At 46.1% G+C, this 26,956-nt stretch overlaps 1 protein-coding gene across 1 annotated transcript in view; it reads left to right on the plus strand.

Annotated features, from left to right (window-relative positions):
* Positions 1-22,395: 22,395 nt before the first annotated feature.
* The window catches only part of dthd1 (death domain containing 1), a gene marked incomplete at both ends in the record, with an annotated part of 73,107 nt that continues 68,546 nt past the window's right edge, over positions 22,396-26,956 (plus strand). Inside the window, one exon of the mRNA XM_084312193.1 lies at positions 22,396-23,324. Coding sequence (XP_084168319.1) covers positions 22,396-23,324 — 929 coding nt within the window. The remainder of the gene's footprint in view (positions 23,325-26,956) is intronic.

Raw genomic sequence — 26,956 nt, forward strand, 5'->3', positions numbered from 1 at the left:
CACTGCCATTTATAGCAGGAGGACATTGTGTTGTGCTTATTAATTTCATTTGAAACTTAGTTTAGACGATAAGAGGGCACTAGCAGAAAATATATATTATAATTTAAGAACTGTTGTGTAGTTAGATTTAAGGTGATTTGAGAAATATAATGACCTAACATGGCAATTAATACAAGTGTAGTAATGGAATACACTCTATTTGGAACCAACAGTGTAAAAACAGACATGATTGAACATTTTCATCAACTTTTGCCCTTGATTCTTATTTTAAATCGAGACCAGTTTTCCCCTTAAAAAAACAGTTCTGATTGAACTGTCAAGTCAAGTAATTTATTTATAAAGCACGTTTAAAAGCTCACGAGCCAACCAAAGTGCTGTACAATCAAAGCATAAAATCAATGTCCTAATATAAAATACACAAATACAAAAAGGCACAGCAGGACAACAGGACAGTACATTCAGAGAATAGGACAACAGCAGGCCAACAAGCGGATAGGGGAGCAGTGCACAAAGTACAGTATAACACACAGGGGACAGAGGAGCACAAGAAGAGATACAAGAGGGAGAGGGCAGGATAAAATTGCAACTGTGTGTGTACGTGGAGGCCATGAGCATGCTTGGAGGATGACTTCATGCCTTCAACAGGTAAAAAATCAAAACATAAATTATGCAGTACACATAGTCATCCACATGATGGTGCTTGTTGACCGCTTTAATGAACCCTTCAGACAGACCTACCGTATTCCTTTTTTGGAAAATCTTTGAACTGCTAATGTACTTACAGCTTGTTAGGCATTCAACTGGGATTGGAAATGTACATATATATCTGACCCAAAAGTACACAACCTCTCATATCTTTAATAATACACATCAATCCATCTTATATTATCATTGGAGATGTACATACATATCTGACCCAAAAGTACACAAACTCTCTTATCTTAATACACATCAATCCATCTCATATTATCTTTGGAAATGTACATATATCTGACCCAAAAGTACACAACCTCTCCTATCTTTAATAATACACATCAATCCATCTTATATTATCGTTTGAAACGTACATTTATATTATACACATATATACATATATATTAATAATACACATCAATCCATACAATGCAATCTAATTGGAAAATTGGATTTGAAAACTCATTCTAATGTCTCTAACTGACCCTCCTCCGGCTGAGGGGCAGAAGTAGAAGTGAAATCACAAGAGCCAGTAAAACGCACAACAGGCAAAAAAACTTTTCCACGACGTCCGATGTCATCTCGCCATGTATTGTTCCTCTCGACGTCGTTGTAAACGAGAGCCTGTTCTCAATGATCCTTCCAGATGAACCCTTTCACTACCACACTACAGATTAGAAGGTCAACCCTTTCATTAGTGAAAGGGTTAACCTTATCTATTGTGGTAGTGAAAGGGTTAACCATCTGTCGTGTGGCAGTGAAAGGGTTAACGTAAGGTTATGAATATAACCGTAGTTCTATGAATACTAGTGACGCTCAGCGTCATCTGCACTAACCTCACTTTGTGCATTGCACTGAATAAAAATTCACAATGTACCTTTACATACCAACATTCGTCTGGCCACACCCCTATCCGCTACCTTCATAAGCAGGTGTGTGGCCACACACTCGCCTCCTTCCCAATCTTTCACCACAAGGCGAGATCAAAGGCCGCAGTGGCGTCCAGACGCTGAGCGTCACTAGTATTCATAGAACTACGGTTATATTCATAACCTTACGTTCTATATCATACTAGCTTCCGCTCAGCGTCATCTGCACTACGGGAGCTGAGCGGGAGCTTGAAGCTCGACAAATGAACCCCACTGAGGCCCCCCACAACCATCAGAACCGGGGAGGACTGAGCCCCCCCGACCCTCCCTAATGGAGGATACCCCCCCTATTGGAGGACAGGAGGGAGACGGATCCGACCGTGCGAATAGAAACTCGAGAAACTCAACGCACAGGGTGAGCAGACCGTGGCTTGACCCCACAACTACGCACACGCACAATCCGCATGCCACCAGGGAACGAACGGAAGGAACAAACCTTGTTACCGCCCCCAAAATCACGGGGTCGAAAGCAAACTCAACCCTGTGGCAAGGCCGTAGCAGTGGAGCACGAAGGAAGACCCAGACCCACTGAAGGGACTGGATCCCCCGGAAAAAGGGGGCCCGGAGAGGTCAACGACGCCACAGCATCAAGACCTCACCAGGCGGTCACTAGTGACACCGCCCCCCACATCGCCAGCGTATTCGGACAGGGCCCCTCCAAGAGCGGGCCCTTCCCCCCACTAGCACGCCGCCTGGCACACTGACCCTGGCAAACTCAGGCAGTCAGCACGGCTGTAACTCGAAGCACTCAAGAGGCTACACTACAGCGGGAGCAGGCAGCGCACCGAGGAGACGACCCCAGAAGGGAACGATCCCTCAATCCAGGCAGCAGGCATTTGACCCGAGCCTGGAGCACTGCGGATGAGACAGGCGCCAAAGGGGTCAACTGAAAACAGCACCCCCGGCGGAAGGGGCGTATGCTGGCATTGTTGCGCACCATGACAAAGTCTCCACCAAAAAACCCAGACCCAGAGGGGCCGAGGCAGAGAAGGCTGACACGATTGGCAGACGTCATGAACGTGCAGGGGCACACTCAACCGGGTAACCCGGGAGTTGACTCTGCTCCAACACACCAGGGAATCAACCACCCTCTTGGTACCACATGCGGTGGTTGTTCCTATAACCCCTCAAGAAAAAACTCCAAAACACACCTGCGGGTATACACTGGCTATACCGCAGTACAAGTGTTTCAGTTTTCAAAAAGGGGTTATTCCAGGTTTGTTCCAGGGTCGACAAAACACAACTTCGGACCGGGCCCGGCGGCCCGGGAAGTACACATGGATGCCAGAGGAGGTCCATAAGACCACCCCAACAGCCCCCTCTTCGCCATGCGTAAGAGAGGGGCGAAAGGAAAAAGGAGCACAGGGTACAACATGTACCCAACAAAGGGTCTCCATAACGCCCAACCCTGTGACACCCCGAAAAAAGCACAAGTCCCTCAGGGTACCAGAACAGCAGATCTGCGTCCCCGGCGGACAACGGGTTAACTGACCTGGACCAGCGTGACCGGACCAGTCCCGTGCCCTAATCACGCCGACATCCCCACTCCAAGAGAGGGGGTAGGTACGCGTGTCGATCTAAAACATGAAAAGAGGGCGCCACCCAGACGGTCCCATTCGTACCACGCTCAGTGGCCCACCCCAAGGGCGTGAGACCCCTCTACCTATGTTTTGATCTATTCCGTTAACATCCCCCAGATATGAACGAGAATTCGTCGAGACCCAGTAACAGGCGCTCGGAAGAGAAAACCTCCATCCCAGTTGTCCTATAAAAACTCTGTTTTAATAACGAGCAACCAAGGCGTACCAGCCCCATGCGTGATTCTTAACAGAAACACCCCGAGCCAGCACTATGTATGCGTCGAGACCCAAACGCATCAATGGATAGTCTAACAAGACACCAGACATTGTTCCTCCAAGTCGCCTGGGAGAACGACAAGGAGCCGTCGTGCTTCATGTTCTTTCCTCTTTTTATTAAAAAAGAAAGAAACACAGACTGACATGAATCCCACGTGACGCGGCTGAGGGTAAATTTATTTTTCATTTGCACATCCCGCCACCCTCGCCACAGGGAGGAGACGGGAATCCCCAGAGAGACTTCCCACGCGAGCTGTATAGATTGAAAATAAATATTGCAACATTGAGCTATGTAATACTTGGGTTAGGGCTCTCCGAGGAGGAGGCACTGAACCAATACACACTCAATAATCGAATTGAATCGAATACACATACAATAGAGCAGAACTCCTTTTTGAAGTTCTACTCACCTTGACAATCTGAGGAGGAGGCTCTGAAACTCTGAGGAGGCTCCCTCACTGGGAAAGAGGGTCCGAACTCACAGAAGGCACTTCTCCCTGAGGAGGAGCTTCGTGAGGAGGAGCTCTGACAACTCCCTGAAACAGATCCATAACATGGAACCTGAACAACTCACGGAAGTCTTACCAATAGAAATGCGCTCAGTGACGTACTCTATGGCGGGGGAATTTCCGCGGTGCACACGCCCAATTTTTCAGGGCGTGGAACCAGGAAACTCCCTCCCCCCCGCCCCCCAGCAACGTGACAGGAACCCTGAAGGACAGGGGGTTTTAACCCCTGACCAATCAGAAAAGGGGAGGAAAGGTTTACCAGTTCACCCCTTTACGACCCCTCACCCCTGATACGATGTAATGACAAAGTAGAGCATGACCCAGTCATAGCATGCTACATGAAGCATCTAACAGCTTCACATAGCTTTTTTTTCTTTTGTTTATTGTTATTCGCACTTACAAATATACATTCTGGAATAAAATAAGTAAAAAGAAGAACAGTTAAAATGTGCAGGAAAGGTCAAAAAACCCAAGGGCTTATAAGCGACCTCCCCTCTTAAACCTATATAGGATAACTACACAAAAACAATCCCTCCCCCCCGTCCCCACATTATGCACAAACACATGTGCATATCCCTCTCTCATACACACAGATACATACAATACAGCATTATATATTATATTATAATGTTGGGTAAAAGATTTTAAAATACTTTACACAAATACACATGGATACTATAGACTACAGGATCTGTAGTTCTTTTTTAAGCTTACTTTTAAATATATTTAAAGTGGAACATGTTTCTATTAGATTTTGTATATCATTCCACATCACTGCACCTTGATAAACAAATGAGAATTTGGCAACAGCGGTCCTACAGAAAGGAATGCGTAAGTCTTTATTTCTTCTTGTGAGATGTGCATGATAATGATAATTAAACTCAAAATAAGTTTGAAAAAAATGTGGCAAAGATAAAGGAAGACCAATTACTTTGTACATAAGAACCCCTGTTTGATACTTGTTGACCTCATACATTGTGAGTAGTTGCAGTTGTTTAAATAATGGTTTGGTTGGAGCTAAATAAGAAGAGTTGGTTGCAATTCTTACAAAGGATTTCTGAGCTCTGGATTGTTTGTAAGTAAGATGGGTAAGTGCTGGCCCAAATTATATTGCAGTAAAAGATGTGAGGATAAATTAAACTGTAATACAAAGTTAGTAATGTGCTATTTTTTAATTGTTATTTAACCCTTTTTATAATGCCCAACGATTTTGAAACCTTCTTGCAAACAATTTCACAATGATTCTTAAAGCAGAGTTTCTCATCGATATTGACACCTAAGAATTTCATTGATGAAACTTGTGCAAGTTCATTGTTATTGATACAAATCTTGATTCCGTCTGAAATGTTTTTGTTCTTATTTCTAAAAATAATGAAGTTAGATTTTTTGACATTGAGTGATAGCTTGTTTAACTGAAACCAATAGGAAAAATGGATGAGTCCAGAATTTGCTTTATCAATAAGGGAATCAAAATTCTTGTCAGTGACGAAGAGATTTGTGTCATCAGCAAATAATATAGGTGACAATAAACTGGATGCATTTGGAAGATCATTCACATAAATCAAAAACAACAAGGGTCCTAGAATGGACCCTTGTGGAACACCACATTTTAGTACAGCCAGCTGTGATCGATTACCATTGAAAACTACAAATTGCTCTCTGTTGTTTAAGTAATTCTCAACCCATTGTATAACCTGTTTTTTAAGACCATAACATGACATTTTTGATAGTAAAATTTCATGATTCACTGTGTCAAAAGCCTTTGATAAATCTAAGAAAATGCCTAGGGTATATAAATTTTTCTCCAGTGCAGCTGTAATTTTTTCTCTAAGGTGCAAAAGAGCCATATATGTAGAGTATCTTTTTCTAAAGCCATACTGATGTTCAAACAAGATATTGTTATCATCTAGATGTTTCATGATTCTACTATATACCAGCTTTTCAAGATTTTTTTTTAAAACAAGGTAGTATGTGTGCTAACCTGCTATCTGAGTTTTACTAAGGAAAAAACACAGAACAGAGAGGGCCCCTTTAAGAGCCCCGGTCCAGCACACATGATAAGTGACTAAACAACCTTTTCTTTAGGAAAAGAATAGTTTCTCAAGCGGAAGCACACCCCCAGCAATTTAAGCTGAGGGTTACATCGTATCCCCACAAACACAGTGACACAATATATTGTAAACAAACATGTCTGAGAGGAGGGGGGGAAGCCCCAGGGAAACCGGGGGGGTCACCCCTCCTACCTTACCCTTGATACAACCAGGTTGAACAGGTACCCCTGTTAATATGTGAACATGCTGTTCATTGTCATCACAGGCTGAGAAAAAGATTCATTCCTCAATCACATGTCACTAAGCATAGCTTCACAGGTTAATTAACCCTCTTAGTTGTGAGTTCACCCACGTTACAAACATTACATGAACACACATGTTCTGGGACTTCCGGTATGAGAGCAGACGGGTAACACACGTGCGATAGAGCTCCTGGTCAAATGAGCGAAAAAATGGATAAAAAAAGACCCGAAAAGTAATTAAAAAGGAAAATGCACACGAGAAGTAAGGAAGAGACAACGATTGTGATTAAGGAAATAGAAATGGAGAACATACGAGAAGGAGAGAATCTGAAGAAACAGAATCCCCTAAGCGAAGCCGAGAAAAGCCAGGCGGAAGAAGGGGGAGGTACCGCTGAGGCAGACACGGGAATGTCAGGATGGGCCGTGATCATGCAGGCCGGGATACTGGAGAACATAACAGCGGCGATAAAACTGAACACGGACACGATAAGGAATGATATTGGGAAGCTACGGGAGGAATTGAGGAAGGAACAGGAGGACTTCAGAGGTGAAATGAATACAGAAATCAAAAGGGTGGAGGAGAAGATGGCGGAACAGGACAGAAACGTGACCGAGTTACAGACTAGGACGGCACACGCGGAGGAATGGAACACGGAGATACACGAGGTATTAACATGTGTGAATCAGAAACAAGAACAGATGGAGACAAAGATGTCGGACATGGAGGGGAGGTCACGGAGAAATAACATCAGAATATGGGGACTGAAAGAAGGAGTCGAAGGGGAATCGGTGACCCTATATGTGGAAAAGCTTATCAAAGAACAACTGAAGGAAACGGGACTGGAAAAAATGGAGATACAGAGGGCCCACAGGGCGTTGGCTCCGAGACCACAACCGGACAGACCTCCGAGGGCGGTGATTAACTTTCTGAGATTCGAGGTTAAGGAATTGGTACTCAGAACCGCATGGACCAAGAAGATTGAAATCGAAGGGAAAAGACTATCATTTGATCAGGACTACTCGACAGCGGTAGCGATAACACGCAGGTCCTACGCGGGACTGAAGAAAACCCTGAAAGAAAACGGAATGAGATTCCAGTCACCCATGACCTCGCTAAGGATTCACTGGGAGGAAGGGGCGGCGACGTACGCGACGGCACGAGAAGCGGAGCGAGAGATGAGGCGGCGAGGGATGCGGATGACGGAGGACGGAGAAGGAAGGAGGCGGGTGGACCAGACGCGGAGCCTGCAGCAGAGATTGGAGGGAGCCCGCAGGTGGATCAGAGTGGGAGACCGAAACCGGAGAGAGGAGAGAGGAGAAGGCCGAGGTGAAACGTGACGGAGCGAGGACGGAGACGGATGAGGAGGCCAGACGGAGAGGAGGCGGGAGGAGGCAAACGGATGAGTACACGCACAAGAGATTGAAAAAACTATTCAAATAGAGACAAAGTATAGAAACTGAAATAACATATGCATAAGCACACATTCCCAGGTAGAGGCAGGATATAGAAATGAACGTAACGTATACATGGACACATAATACACAAGCTGATGGAGGAAATAAATGGAAATATAACTAGGTTTGATAGGCGAGACACAGAACATACTGAAACAGATACATAGACATACGCTGTGAGTAACACAGTTGGGAGGGATTAAGGGGATAAATGGACATCACATAGAAAATAGAGGAGAGGAAAAGAAAGTAATAAGGGGTACACGGGAGACACCGCACACGGATATGGGAGGAAGGAGGGACAATGAAACATATGAGTCACATTGAGAGGGACCAAGAAAAGAGGGTCTTTGATCGAAAGGAAGGACAGAGCGCTTTTGACCAGGAGCTCGAAAGCAAAAAAAAAACAGTAAGAAAGCTGGACAAATATGACGAGCGATTGGGGGCAAGGGTTTCAAACCCCCAAGCCGTCAGGAGGGGGCCCCTCGCTAGGAGGGCAATTACCCCTCACCCACCAGCAGGGGACAGGGGGGGACACAGGGACCCCCCGAACGCCTTGGGAGCACTTTATGTAAAGTTTATGTTTTTTATTTATGTTAATCATTATATGTATTCGGTGAAGAGAGCGGAGGCTCCAACCGGAGGGGGGAATGAGTGTGACATGGGGGGGACTGACAGACGAAAGAAGAAGAAAGATGACAAGGGTTAAAGGTATAAAAATGATGTCGTTAAACGTTAATGGAATGAATAATGCGATAAAAAGGGGCAAAGTGATGTTGAAATGTAAAAAAAGTGAGATGGAAGTGATTTTTCTGCAGGAGACACATTTGGTAGCACAGGGTCATGAGAAACTGAAGAGATTTGGATATGAAAATGCATACTATAGTTCCTTTGAACAAAACCCGAGGAGAGGAGTAATCACGTTAATCAAAAACACAGTCAAATTTGAATTGATCAAGGAAGTAAGAGACAAGGAGGGAAGGTTTGTTCTGGTGAAGGGGAAAATGGAGGGCCAAATGGTTACGTTAGTAAATGTTTATGCACCCCCAGAGAGTGAGAGGGATTTATATGAGACCATTTTTGATATGATAGTGATGGAACTAGAAGGGATATTGATATGTACGGGAGATTTTAACGTAGTACTGAATCACGACCTAGACACCACGAGTACTAGAAAAGGACGGGCACCCATCAGTAGATATATGAATATTCAGATGACGGAAATGGGAATTACAGACGTTTGGAGGGGGATGCACGCCATGGACAGGGAATACACACATTACTCACACCCACACGTGACATATGCGAGAATAGACTACTTTTTGATGATGACGGGGGACAGTTACAGGGCACGGGAGAGCAGTATAGGAGTGGCGGACATATCGGATCACAGTGCCATATATCTGACAGTAGATCTAGAAGGGAGACGGAGGAACACGATTTGGAGACTAAATGTAGGAATATTAAATAACAAAGGGGTGGTGAGTCAGATCAAGGAGGAGATAGCCAGATATAAGGAAGAAAATGACAACGGGGCGGTAGACCCGAACATTCTATGGGACACACTGAAGGTAGTGATAAGGGGGAAATTGATGGAAAAAACAGCAATGCTGAAGAAGGCCAGAACGGAGACATATCACAATCTGATAGGGAAGCTGAAGAAGCTAGAGGGGAGACACCAGATATCAAAAGAACAGGAAACGCTCGGAGAAATCAAAGAAGTAAAGGCCAGGATAAATAGGGAATTATTGACGGAAATAGAAAAGAAAGCGAGGTTCATGAAACAAACGTACTATGAAGGGGGACCAAAAGCGACCAGACTGTTGGCTAGGAGAATTAGAACGCAACAGAAGTTGAACACGATACACACAATAAGGGATACAAAGACTAATGAAATATTGAGGGACCCAGCTGAAATAGAGAGGACATTTAGAGAATACTATGAGAAATTATACACACAGCCAAAAGCAGCGGGAGAAGAGGAAATAGAAACATATCTGGAGAAGCTAGAGTTACCATCGATAGGGAAAGAACAGAATGAAGAATTAAATAAAATAATTACGGAACAAGAACTGGAAGAGGCAATTAGTAGAGCTAAAAACAACAAGTCTCCGGGGAGCGACGGATTCCCATCGGAATTCTACAAGACATTTAGAACTGAATTAGCACCCATGTTAGGGGCGGCGTTCAGACACACGATGGAAGAGGGGAAAATGCCCCCCTCGTGGAAGGAAGCCATAATCACCACGATACCGAAGGAAGGGAAGGATAGGGAATTATGTAGTAGTTTCAGACCTGTGTCCATACTTAACGTAGATTACAAGATGTATACATCGATAATATCAAAAAGATTTGAGACGTTTATGCCAGACATTATAGATGAAGATCAAACTGGATTTATTAAAGGGAGACAGACACAGGACAACGTGAGAAAGACATTACACATAGTAGAGGAGATACAAAAACAAGGGGGTAGCGCGGTACTGATTAGCCTAGATGCAGAAAAAGCGTTCGACAGTGTGAGCTGGACATTTTTATATAAAACATTGATGAGGTTCGGACTGAACGGGAGGGCGATGAAGATGATCAAGGCGCTATATCAAGAACCGACAGCGAGGGTTAAGGTGAATGGCAGCTTGACGGATAGAATCAGATTAGAGAGGGCTACCAGACAGGGATGTTGTCTCTCACCGACGCTCTTCGCCGTTTTCATAGAACCACTGGCACAACTGATCAGACAGACCGAGGACATCAAGGGAGTAAGGATAAAGGGAACGGAATATAAACTAGGCCTATTTGCAGACGACGTGATAGTATACATGAGGCAACCAGAAAAGAGCTTCCCGGCACTGATGGATCTACTGAAGGAATATGGCCACTACTCAGGATACAAACTAAACGTGACAAAGACACAGACCTTAGCATGGAACTATTCTCCAACGACGGAAATTAGAGAACAGTAAGATGGGACATGGACAAGATTAAATACTTAGGGGTGAACATCACGAGAGGGGTGGAGAAACTGTTTGAGGCGAATTATACACAGATAAATCAGAACATCAAGAGAGACTTAGAGAGATGGACAGTAATGCCCTTGGACTTCAATTCAAGAATAGAGGTCATTAAAATGAACATACTATCAAGGTTACTGTACCTATTCCAGTCACTACCGATACAAATACCACAGAATCAATTCAGGGAGTGGGACAGACTGATATCGAGGTTCATATGGGCGGGGAGAAGACCACGGGTCAGATATAAAACACTACAACTACCAAAGGAAGAGGGAGGGATGTCCAGTACCCAGCCTACAAGATTATTACTATGCAGCACAACTGAGAGCAGTGACGTGCTGGTGTAACGACAGATATGAGGCAAGATGGAAAGACATTGAAAAAGAAGGGGAGGGATACAAGGTACAAGCTCTGGTGGGAGATAGGGAACTATTTAAAGAAAAAGAGGGACTATTAGATCCAATCACCAAATGCACCTTGACCATATGGAACAGAGTAGTAAAAACACACAAATTGGAGAAGCAGTCAGGGGTCCTGAGATGGGTAGCACATGACAAGAGATTCAAACCAGGGAGGTTAGACCATGGATTCAGAAGGTGGGAGAGGGGGGGGGGGGGCAACAGCAATATGCAAAATGATAGAGAAGGGAGAAATGCAGACACTACAAAAATTAAAGGAGAAATTTGGACTAGAAAACAGGGACCACTTCAGATATCTACAGGTTAGAGACTACTACAACAAAGAAATAAGGGGGGCCAAAGACGAGGAACAGAATGGAATAATAAAGATGATAGTATGGGCATACGAAGGGGGGCAAGGAAGAGTAATATCAGCAATATACCGGGCTATAATGACCAGCAAGGGACACACGACCGATTATATAAGGGAGAAATGGGAGAGAGAACTAGAGATAGGAATAACAGGGAAGGAATGGGGGAACATATGCGAGGTACAACATTCAACAACAGGATCGAGAATATGGAAAGAATTTGGATGGAAAAACATAATCAGATTCTTTATAACCCCAGAGCTGAAGGGAAAATATGCACCAACACAAAAAGCATGCTGGAGGATGTGTGGGAAGGAGGGGGCAAATCACACGCACATATTCTGGGGATGTCAGAAGCTGAAGGGGTATTGGGAGGAGATAGGGGAAGCAATGATCAGAATATTAGGATACGGGCTACCACAAACAGGACTGGTGCTTTACTTAGGAGACCTGACACACGAGGGAATACAAGGGGGGGACAAATATTTAATAAAGATAATGTTGATAGCGGCCAGAAAAGCAATAACGAGACTGTGGTACAAGGAAGACCCACCGACAATAGCAAAATGGGTAGGAATAGTGGAAGAAATACAGGATATGGAAAGGATAACACACATGCTGAGGTTACAGGAAGAGAAATTTGGGGAAAGATGGGGAAAGTGGGAGGATTATAAAAGGAACGAGAACGACATCACAGAGGAAGAACCAAATGCAACACAAGAGGGCGAAGGGTAAAGGAGGAAAGATGTTCAAGGAGGGTCTATGAACCCATGTCACACACCTGTGCTTTAGTTAGTATTTTCTATTTTGTTTTTGGGATATTACAATTGCTGAATGCTTTTATACCTTATTATTTATGTCTGTTTAACGGTGTGATATTAAATAGTCAGGGATGATGTGGTTTGTGTATGGGTGAACCAAAAGGCAAAGTGAAAGTTAATAAACAAGAGAAAAAAAAAGAAAGGACGAAGGATAAGGGAAGAAAGAAGCTCAAGGAGGGTCTCTGGACCCAGATCACACATACAAGCCTTAGTCAGCATATATCATCTTTGAGTAGGAATTACCTGTTTATGCCTGTTTAAGGGAGATACACAATCAGCCTTTGTATCAAATACCTAGAAAACAACAGTAGGGGAACCAGACAACTGACCATGTGATACCCATGTAAATATTTATGTGCACTGTTTTTTCTTTTTGTTTTTATTGTGATGCTAGTCTCTTTATTTTTTATTATTTATTTTTTGTAAGTGCTGTCTGTCTAAGAACTGTTAATAAAAAATTTAAGTTTAAAAAAAAGAACACACATGTTCTCATCACAACTAACCAGTTCATTTTTACACATGTACAAAACAACGCCGATTTTCTATGGAGAGAGAAGCTATACCAGTGACAAGACAATTCAGACAACACGCGTCGTATCCTCAATGTATTGCAGCAACACACGTTTTGGAAACATGGTTATTACAAAACATTTAGAAGGGAAGAAAAGAAGAAGTGTTTAAAGTCCGGTCAGGACTCCTACCTTCACCCTGAGCGCAGGCCGAGAGGACTGCAACACTGGTCAACGGGACACCGAGTCGAACCCGGCATCTCCTGCGTTGGTGACGAGGGTAAGGTCCGCTACGCCACCCAGCCGCCGTTCTCCATGTTTTTTTTTAAACAATATGTTTATTGGTATTTTCTTTTTTTTTTCAGTTTTACAGTATCAGTTCAACAGTTCAACAACCATACAAAAGGAAATGCTGCCAACTGCCCTCCCTCCCCGAGTTACAGAAAAATAAATACAAAATAACCCCCCCCCCCCCCCTAAAATAAAAATAAAAAATCATTATAAACAAAAAGAAAACCTCTAGGCCAGACCCCCCCTCTCCTCCCCCAGACTAGGACCTCAACAAATTCAGTTTTTTCTTTTTTTTTACACATTTTGAGAATTTAGTAAACCCAGTTACACCCGTCTAACAGGTGCCCATACTTCTATACCAAACAAATAAATATCTAACGTTACATCTTTTCTCTTCAAAGAGCAACTAATAACATTTACAGTATCATTCGCCGTTCTCCATGTTGACGAAGTCCTCGCTGGCATGGCACCCGGGTGTAGGGTCGACTAACATCCTCTGTCAAAGATGACGTCGTAGTCGGAGTGTTTAAGGCATGTTATAGTCATAGTAACGTTCAACAGTGTAGCAACCCTTCAAGGTCTAAAGTAACTAGCTCCACCTTCTCAGAATTTTCCCTTTTTTTTTTGTTACATAATGTAAAATTACAGATTCATACCTTCAAAATAAGCCATCAATTGTCAAATTTGAGACGATAGTTTTCAATCAATGTCCTATCAAACATTCTGGTAAAATCCTAACTACTTTTCAGAATAGGACTTGAACAGGATCCAAGTTCATTCAGCTATCTGATGAAAGAACTACACTCTCAGAATTCAATGTGATCAATGTCACTAGAACCATTCACACCTGGAGCAAAAGCCCAGTCGTTCCTTTGTTATTCCAGTGAATGGACCCAGCAGGAGGCCTAGCCTAGCGACAAGCGGCCACTACATAGTTGGGTATTGTATCCATACACACTAGGTTGACCATCATGGGCGTCAGACCAAGATCCTCCGTCCGCCGCTTAAGAAGCCGAACAGAGGACCCCAATCTGGGGCCGGCCTTCGTAAAATTGTCAGCTAACCCCCATAGCATCAACAGACAACTAGTGCTCGCAAGCAAAACATTACTCACCCAGCTCGGAAGCAACCAGCGTCTCACAACAGCCGGTGCCTCCCACAGTCCAGCTGTATGACCGGAGGTTCAATACCTAGCCAACCGCAGCAAGGAGGACTGCAGGTGGGGAGTATATCAGCGGCGCGAGCCCCTAATACGAAAAAGCCGGTGGAGGTCAGAATGATCATCATCTTCCAGACACTCCAGTGACGAAGACAATATCGCCGTATTTTCTCAAATAGTGAGAGAGAAAATAAAGATATAATGTCAACGTATCTCCTTGTCTTCTGTTTTCCTCTTTTCAGCTAAACAACCTCGTCAAGTGATGTATATAACAGGCACTTCCTTGTGGTGAAAGTGAAGAAGGAGGCGAGTGTGTGGCCACACACCTGCTTATGAAGGTAGCGGATAGGGGTGTGGCCAGACGAATGTTGGTATGTAAAGGTACATTGTGAATTTTTATTCTGTTATGGTTTGTAACCGACCCCAATCGCACAACACAAGACAGGTATGAGAGAAAGCCAAGAACTGGGCATTTATTGAAAACAACAGAAAACGGCACTGTCCCTTTAAGGGAGAACACAAATCACAGGAAAACAAGAATAGGGAAAAGGACCAGTGCCTTTAAGAGGCGAGCTGGCTAAGGGGAAGGCTAGGGAAGGCTAACGGACAGGGCCAGGGCAGGGGAACAGGCAGGAACAGGGAGGACTAGGAGGACTGGACAGGGAGGACTAGGAGGACTAGGAGGACTGGACAGGGAGGACTAGGAAGACTAGGAGGACTGGACAGGGAGGACTAGGAGGACTAGAGAGGGGAAACAGGGACAGAGGCCCGCGGAGGCGGGCTGGGGACAGGGAGGACTAGGAGGACTAGAAGGACTGGACAGGGAGGACTAGGAGGTCTAGAGGACTGGACAGGGAGGACTAGGAGGACTAGAGAGGGGAAACAGGGACAGAGGCCCGCGGAGGCGGGCTGGGGACAGGGAGGACTAGGAGGACTAGAAGGACTGGACAGGGAGGACTAGGAGGACTAGAGAACTGGACCGGGAGGACTAGGAGGACTAGAGAGGGGAAACAGGGACAGAGGCCCGCGGAGGCGGGCTGGGGACAAGGATAGAGAAAACAGGGTAAGGCCTTGGAACAGGGCGAGGGCTGGAGCTGCTTACAGGGAGGAGTAGGAAGGCGCAGGCTAGACGTCTGGAGGAGAGCGCATCTGGCGCGGAGGTCTGAGTGGTGCGCGTCTGCTTGGAGTACGCGCCGGTACGGAGAGCGCATCTGGCGCGGAGGTCAGAGTGGTGCGCGTCTGCTTGGAGTACGCGCCGGTACGGAGAGCGCATCTGGCGCGGAGGTCTGAGTTGTGCGCGTCTGCTTGGAGTACGCGCCGGTACGGAGAGCGCATCTGGCGCGGAGGTCTGAGTGGTGCGCGTCTGGAGTGAAGAGCGCGTCTGGCTCTGAGGTCTGGATGCGCGTCTGGATGCGCGTCTGGAGTGAAGAGCGCGTCTGGCTCGGAGGTCTGGATGCGCGTCTGGATGCGCGTCTGGAGTGAAGAGCGCGTCTGGCTCGGAGGTCTGGATGCGCGTCTGGATGCGCATCTGGAGTGAAGAGCGCGTCTGGCTCGGAGGTCTGGATGCGCGTCTGCTTGGAGTACGCGCCGGTACGGAGAGCGCATCTGCTGCGCGGAGGTCTGGAGTGGAACATTGGAATACCTCCCGTAGAGGATTAGAGAGCGCAGTACAATGTCTCCCTCCAGGCAAACGGCGACAGGTGGCGAAGGCTTGAGCGCATCTGGCGCGGAGGTCTGGAGTGGAACATTGGAATACCTCCCGTAGAGGATTAGAGAGCGCAGTACAATGTCTCCCTCCAGGCAAACGGCGACAGGTGGCCAAAGCTTGCACCTCGTCTCACGCCGGAGATAAAACAGCATACAGACAGAAACTCCCGTAGAAGCCTACAGACAGAGAACCTCCCGAAGGAGTTTGGTGATAGAGATATGATACGGAACGACCCGACCCGGACTGAGGGGAAGAGCGAGGTACTTAAAGCCCACAGGGGCACTAATTAGAATACACATCAGGTGCGTGATGGTAATTGATACTCGAACTAGAAGTGTGTGTTCGGCACCAGACCAATCAAACACATAATGACAGGTAGTCCAAGGGTGTGGCTGCTGAAGAGCAAACGAGAGTAAACGAACGCGAGGGTGGGGGCTAGCGAGGTGAGGAGACAGGGAATTAAAGGTCAAGGGAAAGGCGAACCTCACAGTACTCCCCCCTCCACGGGAGCCACCGGGCGACCCAAAAACACAGACAGAGGGGCAGGGGAAAAAAACAAGGCAACAAACAAAAGGTACTGGGCCATGCTAGCAGGGGAAGCTACAACAAAAGTGGGGCTAGCAAAGGAACAGGGTAGCTGAGGGGTAACCAGGGTAGCAGAAGGGGTAACTAGAGGAGCTGAGGGGTAACTAGAGGAGCAGAGGGGTAACTAGAGGAGCAGAGGGGTAACTAGAGGAGCTGAGGGGTAACTAGAGGAGCTGAGGGGTAACAGCCAGGGCACTGATAGCTACAGGGCCTATGCTAGCTGTACCGCTACATTAACATAGAGGCTGCGCTAGCTGCCGGAGCTAGGCTAGCAGACAGGGCTGGAACAGGGGCACTGGAGAGGAGAACAGGGAAGGGGCTAGCAGAGGGAAAGGGTAGCTGCCAGGGCACTGATAGCTACAGGGCCTATGCTAGCTGTACTGCTACATTAACATAGAGGCTGCGCTAGCTGCCGGAGCTAGGCTAGCAGACAGGGCTGGAACAGGGGCACTGGAGAGGGGAACAGGGAAGGGGCTAGCAGAGGGAAAGGGTAGCTGCCAGGGCACTGATAGCTACAGGGCCTATGCTAGCTGTACTGCTACATTAACATAGAGGCTGCGCTAGCTGCCGGAGCTAGGCTGGCAGACAGGGCTGGACCAGCATGAGAGAACAAGCTAGCTGGAAGGACAGTCCTAGCTGTGGGAAACTGACCTAGCTAGCTGAAGGGGCAGTCCTAGCAGTGGGAGAAAACTGACCTTGCTAGTTGAAGGGGCAGTCCTAGCAGTGGGGAAACTGACCTTGCTAGCTGAAGGGGCAGTCCTAGCAGTGGGAGCAAACTGACCTTGCTAGCTGAAGGGGCAGTCCTAGCAGTGGGAGAAAACTGACCTTGCTAGCTGAAGGGGCAGTCCTAGCAGTGGGAGAAAACTGACCTTGCTAGCTGAAGGGGCAGTCCTAGCAGTGGGAAAAAACTGACCTTGCTAGCTGAAGGGGCAGTCCTAGCAGTGGGGCAAACTGACCTTGCCAGCTGAAGGGGTTAACCCTTTGGTAGTGTGGTAGTGAAAGGGTTCAAATAAAGATTTAATTGAATTATAGGCTACCGTTGAATGACTTGCTTTGAACTCAAAAGGGAAGTGAGTCGGTGTGTTTGCTGTGTTTTGACACCGTTGTGTTTAAGCACCGCTTGTGTTCGTTCTGCGTGTGGAGGCATGTTCTTCATTAGAGTACCTCTTTATCACACCGTTCCAGGCAGCGCTGCCAGTATATCATGTGTAAACAGACTGTTGGCAAACAACATGCTGTCTCTCTCTCTGTCTCTCTCTCTATCTCTATCTCTCTCTCTCTCTCTCTCTCACAGACACACACACACATATTACGAGGCCATCATTACTACATGTCAAACATTTGCTCTTCAAATGGAAAACCAGTGTTCTATGTTCGAACCAAACAACCAATCAAACGCCCCCCCCCCCCCATCCCTGGCTGCACATCCACCCTGCACTATCTACCGTCATAGAACATTATGAGCATAATTAGTGATGATGGCATTATTTCAGATAATAATATAGGTTGGTGGTAATTCAAAGCCCGGGGACAGCGATTGTGCCCTCAGGCTGAGGGGTACGTGTTGTGTAGTGTGTGTGTGCGTGTGTGTGTGTGTGTGCCTAATGGGGACTCTGATGACATTAATGGCTGCCAGAGGGGACTACTGGCTCATCAACACGCTGGTATTCTATCACATTAGTATCCAACATGCAGGAGACCTGTTATTATATCAGATTAGTATCCAACATGCAGGAGACCTGTTATTATATCAGAATAGTATCCAACGTGCAGGAGACCTGGTATTCTATCACATTAGTATTCAACATGCAGGAGACATCACATTAGTATCCAACGTGCAGGAGACCTGTTATTCTATCACATTAGTATTCAACATGCAGGAGACCTGTTATTATATCACATTAGTATTCAACATGCAGGAGACCTGTTATTATATCACATTAGTATCCAACATGCAGGAGACCTGTTATTATATCAGAATAGTATCCAACGTGCAGGAGACCTGGTATTCTATCACATTAGTATTCAACATGCAGGAGACATCACATTAGTATCCAACGTGCAGGAGACCTGTTATTCTATCACATTAGTATTCAACATGCAGGAGACCTGTTATTATATCACATTAGTATTCAACATGCAGGAGACCTGTTATTATATCACATTAGTATTCAACATGCAGGAGACCTGTTATTATATCACATTAGTATCCAACATGCAGGAGACCTGTTATTATATCAGAATAGTATCCAACGTGCAGGAGACCTGGTATTCTATCACATTAGTATTCAACATGCAGGAGACATCACATTAGTATCCAACGTGCAGGAGACCTGTTATTCTATCACATTAGTATTCAACATGCAGGAGACCTGTTATTATATCACATTAGTATTCAACATGCAGGAGACCTGTTATTATATCACATTAGTATTCAACATGCAGGAGACCTGTTATTATATCACATTAGTATTCAACTGGAGGCTTCCCACCCTCCAGAACATTTACTACAAGCGGTGCAAGGGGAAGGCTAAGAGAATTATTAAGGACTCGAGCCACCCGAACAACTGCCTCTTTGAACTGCTGCGGTCAGGCAAGCGATACCGGAGTCTTAAGGCGAGCACAGAAAGACTCAGAAGAAGCTTCTATCCACAGGCCATCAGGCTGCTAAACGAACAATAATCGCTAAACGAACAATAATCACTATGCAACAACCATCAAATGCACACAGCACACACACCCACACGCACACACTCACTCAAACAAACAACACACTGCAGCACCCACTCTCCACACTTTAGATCACACAAACACACTTACACTTTATATTTATTGATAAAGGATTTGCACTACAACTCGTACACCTACTGTGAATTGTACCTAAATTGCACCTCGTCCCATTTCTCCATTTCTGCCTTGCACTATATAGTATTGTATATTAGTACACTGCACAGTATTGTATATTGTATGGTAACTACGTCTATTCTGCATCGAACATTGTACATATGTCTAAACTGAACACTGTGACCTCTTTTTTTTACTTCTAATTTTACTATGTTTTTATTTCATACTTATCTTGTCTTGCACAGTCTCTGGAGCGCAACAGTAAGAAGCATTTTGTACAAAAGTATTCTGTACTTCTGTATGACAACTATTAAAGAAACTTGAACTTGAAACATGCAGGAGACCTGTTATTATATCAGAATAGTATCCAACGTGCAGGAGACCTGTTATTCTATCACATTAGTATCCAACATGCAGGAGACCTGTTATTCTATCACATTAGTATCCAACGTGCAGGGGACCTGTTATTCTATCACATTAGTATCCAACGTGCAGGAGACCTGTTATTCTATCACATTAGTATCCAACGTGCAGGGGACCAGTATCCAACGTGCAGGGGACCTGTTATTCTATCACATTAGTATCCAACGTGCAGGGGACCTGTTATTCTATCACATTAGTATCCAACGTGCAGGATACCTGTTATTCTATCACATTAGTATCCAACGTGCAGGGGACCTGTTATTCTATCACATTAGTATCCAACGTGCAGGGGACCTGTTATTCTATCACATTAGTATCCAACGTGCAGGGGACCTGTTATTCTATCACATTAGTATCCAACGTGCAGGGGACCTGTTATTCTATCACATTAGTATCCAACGTGCAGGGGACCTGTTATTCTATCACATTAGTATTCAACCCGTACCTGGAGAGATTGAGAGGCTGATATAGGGCTTTCTTTTGTAATCAGGATTGTAAGCCCGCTAAGTGTGGCACAATGTTGGCCGGCTTTGGACTGCGTAGTGCCTGGAGATTTAGTTAAAATGTTACAAAATAATTTAAGATAGATGGATCGATGGATCGATGGATGGATGGATGGATGCAAGGATGGATAGACAGACAGACAGGCAGACAGACAGACAGACAGATAAAGGCCAACTAAACAACTAAACAATCTTAGGATCTACAAGTTATACAAGTGTATTTTGGGGCTTTGTCCAACTGTCAGGCCTATTTGTGACTACTTTATGAAACTTTACTTCAGCATCGTGGACCTCATCACGTGAAATATCACAGTATTCACAGCAGTACGTCCATTGGACAGACACTTGTTTTGAGCGATTCATGTGAGTGGGTGAAGTTTAAAGAGCGGTCTCTCCAGACAGCCGAAGCCGCGACAGAAGAATAGATGCATCGTGAAGGAGAGAGCGGCACTTTGTCTTCCTTTGACTCTTTCGCTGTAAAACCAGAGCCTCTCTTTTGTCGTCCCTGCCTCCCTGCCACGCCCCCGGGGGGTCGCCTTGGCTACGGATTTTTACTGCTGGCAGCTTTATAAATACAGCATTGGGCTCCTGTAAACCGAAGATAGCCGTAGACACACACACACGCCACTGTCTCGGCGCTGAGGAGAGGACACAGTGGCCGGGGACTGCGGCTTCAAACGGAGGCCTTTCGAGGAACAGGGACGTATAGGACGACACAACCCTCACGGTCGAGGGTCGTTACACAGACTTGAACTTGTGATCTTCCTTTAGAGTATTGGATATTTCCTCATCATCGGTGCGAGTCTGAGCAGGACTATAGGCAGCCATTTCTGTCCTGTTATTGCTCAAGCAGCAAAAGCACCGCCAGGATCTCCTTTTTGCATTTTGTTGCTTTTTGTTCTTAGACATTGTATATTATTTTGTATAGTGTTTGATCTTTATTCTTTTTACTTTTTTATTTACTGTATGAAGCACAATCACAGGAGGCTCATACAGAACCAAGCATTTCACTGTAATGCACATGTACCTTATATATGTGACAAATAAAACTAAACTTGAACTTGAACTTGGATGGGGTACTACAGAGTAAAAGAGATGGCCTGCGGTGACCTGATCGGACCTCTCGGTTGAGCGCGGTCGAGAGGCCTCATCCCGTCCGCGAGGATGGAGGGAGCGGAGTCCCAGCGAGGCGGAGGAAGAGAGGAGGAGGAGGAGGAGGAGAAGCTTCTCGGCCTGCTGGTGGAAACCCTTCGGCGCCTCAGCCGCTCCAGAGCACCTCGGGACGGTGCGGTGGGCAAGAGGCCACGGGTCGGAGGGGGGGAACAGAACCTCGGAGGGGCAGGGAGCGAGGGAGACAGGACGGGGAGTCCAGAGGAGGAGGAGGGCAGCAGGGCGGGGGACGGGGTGAGGAGCACGGAGGAGAGGTGGACGGAGAGAGAGTGCGAGCGGAGGGTGGTGAGAGCGCTGGCGGCACTGAGCGACGTCCATTGGGAGAGAGTCACAGCCTGGAGAGAGGCACTGGGAGCGGAGGCCTGCATGTTCTCTCCATCGCCACCGGGGGGCAATGATCTACAGCAGTTTCCTCTCGCAGGTATTGAAGTGTCCCTGAAGTGATTCAGAATTTTGGACTTCAGAAAGAACATAACTATGATGTGGCTTTTCCCCGCATACATATTCAAATATTTAATTATAATAGAAGCCAGATGGATGGAGGGATGAATGAATGGATGGATGGATGGATGGAAGGATAGATATAGATAGACAGACAGACAGACAGACAGACAGACAGACAGACAGACAGACAGACAGACAGACAGACAGACAGACAGACAGACAGACAGACAGACAGACAGACAGACAGACAGACAGACAGACACAGTAGATAGATAGATACTACAAAATACTAGATACTAAAATGTGTATGCATTCAAAGTACTGTAACCACCAAATGACATATATATATTGTTTGTCTGTTTTGTTTCAGAGGATTCTGAGATAAGAAGCTTTTGTCTCAGCAGTACCTTCCTGAGTGTCATGGAGGACATCAACAGCATCGTGGACACACTGGCTCAAATGAGAACCAAGCTGGACACGGTGATCACCGCGTTATGTGAAGAGGAAGACCGTGCTGTGGCTACGGGGAGAGAAACACCAAAACCCGGCCCGGCGACGACCCCGCCAGAGGATACCCACAATACACCTGACTCCCGCAATCCCCCCGGATCTGACTCCGAGAATCAGCAGGTTCTCCGCGCCGATAGTGTGGACAATCAAAGCCTGCCGACGGGGTCTCATAGGTCCCAGTCCTGTCCCAGTGGTTCGGCCCGGTCTGAACACGGGGGCGCGGCGGAGGTGCCAGAGGCGGGGTCGGAGGTGCCAGGGGCGGGGTCGGAGGTGCCAGGAGCGGAGGTGCCAGGGGCGGGATCGGAGGGTCCAGGGGCGGGGTCAGAGGGTCCAGGGGCGGGGTCAGAGGGTCCAGGGGCGGGGTCGGAGGTGCCAGGGGCAGGAGCGGAGGTGCCAGGGGTGGGGTCGGAGGTGCTAGGGGCGGGGTCGGAGGTGCCAGGGGCAGGAGCGGAGGTGCCAGGGCCGGGGTCGGAGGTGCCAGGGACAGGCTCGGAGGTGCTAGGGGCAGGGTCGGAGGTGCCAGGGGCGGGAGCGGAGGTGCTAGGGGCGTGGTCAGAGGTGCTAGGGGCGGGGTCGGAGGTGCCAGGGGTGGGGTCGGAGGTGCTAGGGGCGAGCTCGGAGGTGCTAGGGGCGGGGTTGGAGGTGCCAGGGGCGGGAGCGGAGGTGCTAGGGGCGGGGACGGAGGTGCCAGGGGCGGGGTCGGAGGTCCAGGGACAGGCGGCAGATGTGCCCCACCGGCGCGTTACCCCCGAAACCCCGATGAACAAGGAAACGGAGAAGGACACGGGAAAGAACACAGCCGAGGGACAGGAGAAGGACAGTGGGTGGATCACAGTCGGGTGAGTGGAACACTAACAACACAGTCTCAGCTGAAAACGTAAATAAAGTACTAATCGACCACAGGAAATGTTATGTTATAGCCATAAGTAATATATTTATTTATTGGATAAGTAATATATTTTACATTTCGTACCAGCGAAAGTCCAAAACAAACAGCATGACCGGGAGTTGTACTAACGATGATTATGGTCGCAGGTGAGCGCTCTCACCACTAGTTTTATTTGCCACATGGAAGCAATACAATCACACAGTTTATTACAATCATAAATAACGTTCAACCATGGGCAAAAGGAGCAGGCAGAAGAATGATTCTTATAGTTACCTGCCCCCTATTCCTAAACGAAACAAGTATTACTTGATGATGATTCGTTTTAACGGTTATGGTGTTAGGGTTTGAAACCGACCTCAAACGCACGGCACAGACAGTTAGTTCAGAGTTAGCCAAATACTAGGGCGTATTTATTTACAGAGTCAAAAAGGAGTCAAGTAACAATTTCGAAACAAAAAAGGAGACTGCCTTCGGCAGAGTTATCTGCGGCTCTGCAGATCCTCTTGGTGTTAGAGGTGGGGAATCGGTGTTGACGCCGTAGCGGCTCTGCAGATACTCCCAGCTTCAACTCGAGGTGGAAAACGGAGAGAGAGAGAGAGAGAGAGAGAGAGATCAATAACAGTCCAACAGAACACAGAGGCAGTGCGGTTCCCTCCTCCCTTATCTGAGTCCAGTGCAAACAAAAACGATACTCTTCAGTGTCTCTTTTAAACACACAATTTAGCTGAGTCCAGTGTAAGCAAAAATGATACTCTTCAGTGTCTCCTTTAAACACACAATTTAGCTGAGTCCAGTGCAAGCAAAAATGATACTCTTCAGTGTTCTTCAAACACACAAAACAGATAATCCAAAAAGGGTTTGGTTCCAACTCACCAAAGCGCAAACGCGTAAAGCGGGTAACGAGGCGCAGCTCCAAACGGGGGAACCAGGTATTCACCAGCGGAAATTCACAGATGTCCTGGAGGGAAAGTAGACGAGGCACAGCAACGGGGGGAAACAGGCAGAAGCAGAAGTATTCAAAATGACCCGACATCGATTGAAAGAAGGTCCCAGTATAAGAAGCCTCTGGGGCGCTAATCACAAACTATGACAGGTGCGTGCTGGAATTGATACTTGCTCCAGAAGCGTGTGGCGGGGAATGCACCAATCAACACAGTACCTTAAAGGAGCGTGTGGCGGGGAACGAACCAATCCTCACATATGGTTAAGATAGAAAGTTAGGGTTATGGTTAGTTTAAGGTAACAGTGTGGTTAAGGTTAGGGTTAAGCTTAAGGTTATGGTTAGTTTAAGGTAACAGTGTGGTTAGGGTTAAGGTTAGGGTTTTGGCGAGGCTATCAGAAAAGTGTGTCTTGTTAGTCTTGGGGTAACTTGCCTCCCATGTCCTTTTTAAAACCACTCTCAAGGAGCACCTACGGGAGACTGCAATTCGAAACTGGCCCCTGTAAATGTCCTAACTCAACCCCCTCCAATGTAAATGTCCTAACCCAATAATACACGAGACCCTCTTCTTGGGACCAAGTAAGGTTTCGTCGATAATCCAATGTACAGTTACCCTCCCCCCCCCCCCCCGCCTAGCCACCCTATTTTGTAAATACGTTGTATACTTACGGCTATGACATAACATACAATATGTACCTTTTTCCTGTAGTCAACAAGTACTTTATTTACATCATTTTAAGCGAGATCGGGCTGTTTTTACAGATGCACAAACTAAGAGTGTGATATTGTGAAGTGAGGACCGCATAGGCAAACGTACAACATCATGGACTGTGAAGACTCAACCAACACACACACGTTTTTTGTGTGGAATAAGCACACCATTTAAGTGGTTGAGTTTACATGGTCCTCATCTGACACGGTGTGGCAATGGGGACCTTGTAGACTCGACCACTACACATGACGTGCTTATTCCACACAAAAAACGTGTGTGTTGGTTGAGTCTACACAGTCCTCACTTCAAATGATTGAAATCTTGGGTTCACAAACGGCGATTAAGCGGTGTAAAGACATCAGGATAATGGGAAATCAATCATCATCATCGATTGGTATTCTACTTTAACTGTTACCTTTGAAACAGATAAATAATGCTGTTGCCAGTGTTGTAGTACTTTGTGACTCGACTTGGTTGAGCACTGATTGATTGATTGATTGAATACTTTATTTTGACACAAATCGTAGGACAAAAACATTTTAAAAGACGAGACAATAACAGTGTCAACAACGCTGGTCAAAAATGGATAAAACACAATAAAGCCAAGGCTTGTTTCCATTGTGGTCCATACATGGAACATAAAAAGGCACAGAAACACAAATGGACATGTACACTAGACAGGATACATCCTAAAAATGTGTATAAAAACACCTAACCTGACAACTCATACAGTTAACTAATGTTAAAAGAAAATCCGCAACCCTTAAAAGCAACTCATGATAAAAGAAATAAAAGCCAAGTTATGATAAAAGAGATAAAAAACATTTTAAGACCAATTTGAGTTGCTGCTGAGCCATGTTTTTACGGGCAGATTTAAATCTGAGAAGGGAGTTCAAAGTTTTATGAATGTTGGCAGGGCATTCCACATTACCGTAGCCGAGTAAAAAAAATGCATCTTTCCCCATGCATGTCCTGACTCTCGGCGGGACCAGGTCCGTGGGGCTCCCTCTTGTGGCGTGTTTGTGGACATCTCCTACTTTATTAAAATAATTTACTAGGTACTTGGGGACCGTTTCTTTCAGTACTTTAAAAACCAGTAGCATTTTAAGCTGGTGTACCCTTTCTTCAACCCTAAGCCATCCCAGACTGCTAAAGTGGGCTGGCGTTAGGTGAGTCCTAAAGTGAAGGTTGTGCAGGAGTCTCACTAGTTTGTTTTGGGAGGTCTGGAGCTTTGTCTTCATTTGTTTTGATATGTTGCTGTACCATGAAGTGCAAGCATAGTCAAAGTGAAATTGGATGAGGGCTCCAGCTAGGGTCCTCAGAGCGTTTCTATTTATGAACGAGGGAATTCTAAATAAAAATTTGGTTTTTTGATTGACCTTAGTAATAACTTTTTGTGCCATTTTTTCGTTAGAAAGTTTGTTATTTAAAATAAAGCCCAGGTAGGTGACCTCCTCTTTATCCTCAATAATGTTTTCACCTAATTTTAAAACCCTGGGATTTATTTAGGTTGGCGGTTGACCCAAAGAGTATGGCCTCTGTTTTTCCCAGATGTAGAGACAATTTATTGTCACTGAGCCAAGAGCAGATCTTTTTCATTTCATTGCTCAGGACACTTTCCACTTTAGACTTATCCCTGTCAGAGACCAGGAGTGCCGAGTCGTCAGCAAACAGGAACAGGTTGCAATCGCATGCCGATTTCATGTCATTAATATATATTAAAAATAATATAAAAATGCTTCCTTGGGGGACCCCACATGTCACTGGAAGGGACGAGGACAAGGTGCCATTGATGTCTACCACCTGTTCTCTTCCCTCCAGGTAGGACTTGACCCAATGATGACTCGAACTTGGACTTGGACTCGAGCATTGACTGCATTCGGACTCGGAAGGTGCAGACGAGGACTCGGACATGTTCATTGATAGTTAT

Source organism: Notolepis coatsorum (genome assembly GCF_963971535.1).
Source record: "Notolepis coatsorum genome assembly, chromosome: 4".
Lineage (NCBI taxonomy): Eukaryota > Metazoa > Chordata > Actinopteri > Aulopiformes > Paralepididae > Notolepis > Notolepis coatsorum.